Raw genomic sequence first — 5,391 nt, 5'->3', positions numbered from 1 at the left:
TAAATTTGAATGATTATGATACTACAATAACTAATCAAATCAAAAAGTTTTAGTTAAACAAATAGAGAAAAAAAAAAAAGAAAAGAGATAAACCTTCGATTGATTCAATTACTTTATTCGGTGACAACATGTTTGTTTCAACCAATTTGTTAGGCTTACTTGGAAAAGAATGAACACGCTGAAATTTCAGATCCAAATATAACTTAAGAAGAAAGTAGGCTTACTAAGACAAATTTGCACACTGAAAAAATGAATTGTAACACAAGTTAATTTAATCACAATACAAATTCTGTAACTTGAGAAGAAAGTCGCTTACTCGGAGAAATTTGCACACTAAAAAAATAAACTGTAACACAAGTTATTGTATGGATTTTGGCAATACAGTTCAAGAAAATCATTATGCTTTATAAGATGTAAAAAATTGCACAAAAATTAATAAAGAATGAAATTAATTTAACATCTTTAGAACTAATTGTTTGTTAAACTCACATAAAAAGGAGATGAAAATTGCACGTATATTATTTTTATATGATCAAGTACACAAGAAAAAAAATAAACAAACGGGTATCAGAATTTTTTATCAAGCACGAGGATAGTTTTTGCACTTTATGTGGCAAAAACAACGCTAATAAACTAATGTTTTACATTATTAGGTTCTTTTATAAATACGCTTCTACCATACATAGATTTTTATTTATTCTGATTTAAAAGGTACAAGTTTAGTTTACTTTAATGACATAAATAAAAGGAAATAATTTAAGGAGTACTACATAAAAGGAAATAGTAAAGAATTCTAATTAAGTTTTAATTTTAGTGTTCTTAACAAAAGAAACTATCGTGTTCAATTAGGGGTGTGCATCGGTCGGTTCGGTTCGATTTTACGTGTTATTGGTTCGGTTTATCGATTTTTGGTTTTTAAATATGTATAACCAATAACCAATCAATAAGATATTTTCTTATCGATTTCGATTTATATGTTTTGGTCCTTAACGGTTTCGGTTTTTGGTTTAACCAATAAGAATATACTTATAAAATAGAAATAGTAACAACATAAAAAATGAAATCTTAATTACTGTCAAACCCTACGCAATGCATTTTAGTTGACAAGAATCTTCAAACTTGAATTGAATGTTAGTTAGGAAAAAAATTGAATCCTAATTGTTGGAAGCTATAAATACTTCAAGCTTTTTATTACGATAATACCCGAACTTTATATTGTGCCTTTGTTGCTCTTAATAGGTTAATACTTTGTGAATCACTGAATTATGAATTATAGTGCATATAATCTATATACATACATATATCTATATCTATATCTAGATATACATATATATAGAGAGATTTAAATATATAATATAAATAGGGATAAAATAATAACTTAGTGTATCCTTACTCAATAAGCTAAACCCGATACCGAATCGTTTACCCAATAAAATTTTTTATAAAATCAATAAAAAATCGTTAATCCGATAACCCAATACCAATAACCCAATAACATTTTTATCGATTTAGTTTATCGATCGGTTTGATTTTTGCACAACCCTATGTTCAATGGCCTAAATAAACAAAACAATTAAAGGATATTATAAATAAAAGGAAATAGCAAACAATCCTCACGTAATATTGAAATAATGAGCAATTAAGATTTAAATAATTATTATTTGAAAAATAGTGAAAAAATAATTTTATTTAAAATAAAGTTTTTTAATAAAAAATAAAAAGTGAGTTTCTATATTTTTAATATATTATAAATATAAATATAGATTATAGATTATAGAGATATATAAACAATAATAACAATCCACAGAATTATAGACTGACCTCACCAGTTAAACTTGAACCACATTGGATCCTGATAATACACCATCACTGAGCGAGGTTGGTGTGATCATAACCAAACTCCAAACCCTTCCTTTGGCGTTTGGTTAATATTTAATCTTTGCAACAAAGTGAAAAAAAGAAGAAGAGAAAATAATATTTAATCTAGTTTCGTATTCAATTCAGCCCATCATCCCAAATCCCTTTTATATTTACAAAGAGAGATCCACCACTGTAAGTCCCATTATTCTACCCGAAAAACTCATTGAAATCCATTGATGAAGCTCTGTCTTCCTCTGTAATTCAATGGAGTACGGTCACAATCCATGGACTGGGGTACCACCAAACTCTACCTTATACGCTAACCCGATCGACCCCTATCAATCTGTGTCTCAAAACCCTAACCCTAGCTATGGCCAAGGGCAGGGTTTGCTGTTTAATTATGGCCACACCAATGCTGCTAGCAGCGAACCAACGACGGTGTATTATCAGGACCCCAATGTGGTCCAACTTTTGGGGGCAAATGATCCTTACAGGCTTGGTGAGGTAAGTCTATAATTCTACTGATTGTTAATTATTGCTTATTAGTTCCATATATATGTAGGATATGTTAATTGGATTTATGTGTTGTATTAGTTGCACTTGAACCCAGGGTCTCTTGGAAACAGCCTCTCTACCTCCACGAGGTAGTGGTAAGGTCTACCTACCATTGTGGGATTTCACTGGTTATGTTGTTGTTGTTGCTGTTGTTGATGATGTTGTATTAGTTGTTGTAATATTCTTAGGTTGTAAATTGGGAATTCGTTATTGATAGTTAGAACTATTTATTACAATCTTCCATTATTTCAGTTAAGCATTACAACTGATAGGTTAATTCGAATTAATGGTTGTGGCATTCCCCTGTAATTGGTAGAAATAAAAGATTAGGAAGAAAGTTAGAATTGAGGAAGGTGAGAATTTTCAAAAGAATGCTGAGATTTTACCAGTATTCGTAACTGCCTCAGTTTAGCCTTCCGTGTAGAATATATTCCAGTCCGGTCTGTTAAACAAACTAACTAACTTGGTACAACTAAGTGAACTGATCTTGACCATCGAATTGGTTGATCCATGTGAAAAGCTCACTAAAGCTCGGCCTTTTATATTCATTACACTTGAGTTGGCACGTGTAATGAATGGAGTTCTGTAATGAATGGAGTTCCTTTACTAACCACGTGTCCCTGATCCCTTTCTCAATTCAGCTGAAATTAAACCTAATTCCCAAATTGAAGTGTGATTCTTCACCTTTCCGACATATAACAGTTGTGACAGAGTAAAATATATATAGTTAAATGTACCCCACACGGTTGGTTTAGGTCTATGAGTCGAAGTAACTTCCTTGGGAACTAAGGGTTGAATTTCAACAGAGGTGACAAAGGTGGATTTTTTTAATCTTCCCACATCTTGTTGGATAGAGTTATTGTGTAGTTAGGGGTGGAAGGGGGTTCATTTGGCGGACCCCCCCCCCCCCCCCCCCCCCAACACACACACACACATTGTCATCTCTAATACAAGGGCTACTTAAAAGCTTTCAAAAATGTACTGTTACTTTGAAAAGAACTTCCTAAATATCGAAGTTTATATATCTTTTATCCAAATTGAGTCATCAGTTCATCCAAAAGTCTCAGTTAAACTCTTAAATCTGTTTCAGTTGCAACCAAATATTTTACTTCTATGGTGTTACAAAACCATTTGTGTTACAACCAAATATTTTACGTTTATCCTGGTTTTACAAAACCATTTGTGTTACATGCAATAAATAAAATGGTGGCTCAAGTAATTTCTCTTTCTGGGAAGGTTGTTCCAACTGTCACATTAACAATCTCTCAATATGTAACTAAACAGTGGCAATTGATAGGAAAGGGGTAAAACAATAATAAAGCTTACCTTTTGTGCAATCAGATTGTATTTATACATGTAGGGACCTAGGTTCAGTGACCATGAAGTCAAATCCCATAGCAAGTTTTTTATCTTGGATCAATTGACAAGAAATTTTTAAGGTTGATTTTCCTGATTGAGGCACCCCATGATAGTGTTGATCGTTTATTAGTTTGGTTTAATTTTATACTTCTATTTATTTCGAAGATGAGGACTGAAATGAGTTTAAATGAAGAAGTGGGGGTTCATATAGCTGACCCCAACAGCCTGGGCACTACGGTTATCCAAAAAAAAAAAAAATAGGTAGCAGACTCCAACTTCTTTGGGATTGAGAGGTAGTTGTTGTATTGATGATAGGTTGATGTTCATAGTTAGATGCTTAAAATTGTTACTAAATTTAGACATTTGATGATAAGTGATGCACCCATAATCATTCAAAGGCCAAAGCTGGATATGTTAATTAAAAGACCTAGTTCCCATGCTGTTTCTGTTCTGCAATGATCTTATGAAATGATTGACCATGTTCAATGTGTTTCATGATTGACATCTCATCTAAGGATCTATCATTTGTTGCAGTACATATTTTCCATAAACATCTCATCCACATGGGACATCTGGTACTTCTATTTTCTTGCTTCGTCTTATCACATATCTATATGTTTAGATAGTTTCAGCATTCAAAAATATCTCAAAGTAGTACTCTCTTCTATTTTAAAAAGAATGTTCACCCAAGCACTTTTATCTATAGGTAGCTGCAGTGTCTCTAAATGGTGCAGAGAAATTGACTCCTGTAAATGTAAATTCCAACTTTTTGATTCAACCTGTGAGAAGTGGGTCTTGGGGAAGAGGCCAAAGGAAAAGTAAGACACAGCCTGTATGGTGTGATGTTTGCAAACTTGAATTTAACAGCAATATTGTTCTAGGCAAACATAAATTAGGGAAAAGACACACACGAAGTTTAGAAATATTAAAAGGAGGCAGTGTTATCACAGCCCCTACTTCTGCAGTGTCAGATACCACAGTTGTAGGACTGCCAAAGAGGCCTAATTTAGAAAATGGACAAGATGCAGGGGGGAAGGCCGTTGAACTGATGAAGAATTTGGAGACAAAAAGACAAAAAGTTTTGCAAGGAGGGGCAGCCACTAATGAGGTTTGTATTTGTCTCCAGTGTCTTTTATGCGAGGTTGTTTGCAACAGTGAGACTGTTTTAAGACTTCATCTCGCTGGCAAAAAGCACATAGCTAACATGAAAAAGCTTGCATCTGGAGCTGGAGTAGCCCCTGCCAATTAGAATGGGAATTTTAGTGGAGGCGGTGCTCGGTCCGTAGTTCAGGTTTCTTACAGCTGATACAACTAGTTTACTGTATATGACATTATATGTAATGTATTTGATTGTAATTCCTTGCTTTGAAGAGAAGGCAACTCAATTTTTCTTTTTCTTCATTAACTCAAAAGACCTAATTTTTTTTAAACCAAAAAGAAGAGAAGCCTTTATCTGTGAAAAGAGAGAAATTGTCGGTTAGAATGGAAGAAGAATTGACGAAGAAGCCGAAATTGAGGTCACTGGTGGTGGATGTTCGCGTCGATCTATTGGAAAATGAGGGCAACAGTTGTTCTGGTTTTTGTTTAAAGAGATTAGACGCGTTTGAGAGAGAAGAA

General features: G+C 33.3%; 1 protein-coding gene across 1 annotated transcript; it reads left to right on the top strand.

Moving 5' to 3' along the window:
- Positions 1-1,803: 1,803 nt before the first annotated feature.
- On the top strand, positions 1,804-5,179 carry LOC107858730 (zinc finger protein 385D). The gene is made up of 2 exons (XM_016703507.2): positions 1,804-2,364; positions 4,481-5,179. Exons 1-2 carry the CDS (start codon positions 2,125-2,127, stop codon positions 5,021-5,023), a joined length of 783 nt encoding a protein of 260 aa, XP_016558993.2. The 5' UTR covers positions 1,804-2,124; the 3' UTR covers positions 5,024-5,179.
- The last annotated feature ends 212 nt before the right edge of the window (positions 5,180-5,391 follow it).

Source organism: Capsicum annuum, chromosome 2 (genome assembly GCF_002878395.1).
Source record: "Capsicum annuum cultivar UCD-10X-F1 chromosome 2, UCD10Xv1.1, whole genome shotgun sequence".
Classification (NCBI taxonomy): Eukaryota; Viridiplantae; Streptophyta; class Magnoliopsida; order Solanales; family Solanaceae; genus Capsicum; species Capsicum annuum.
The sequence above is the reverse complement of the archived record's forward strand: the minus strand, read 5'-3'. Positions and strand labels throughout refer to the sequence as shown.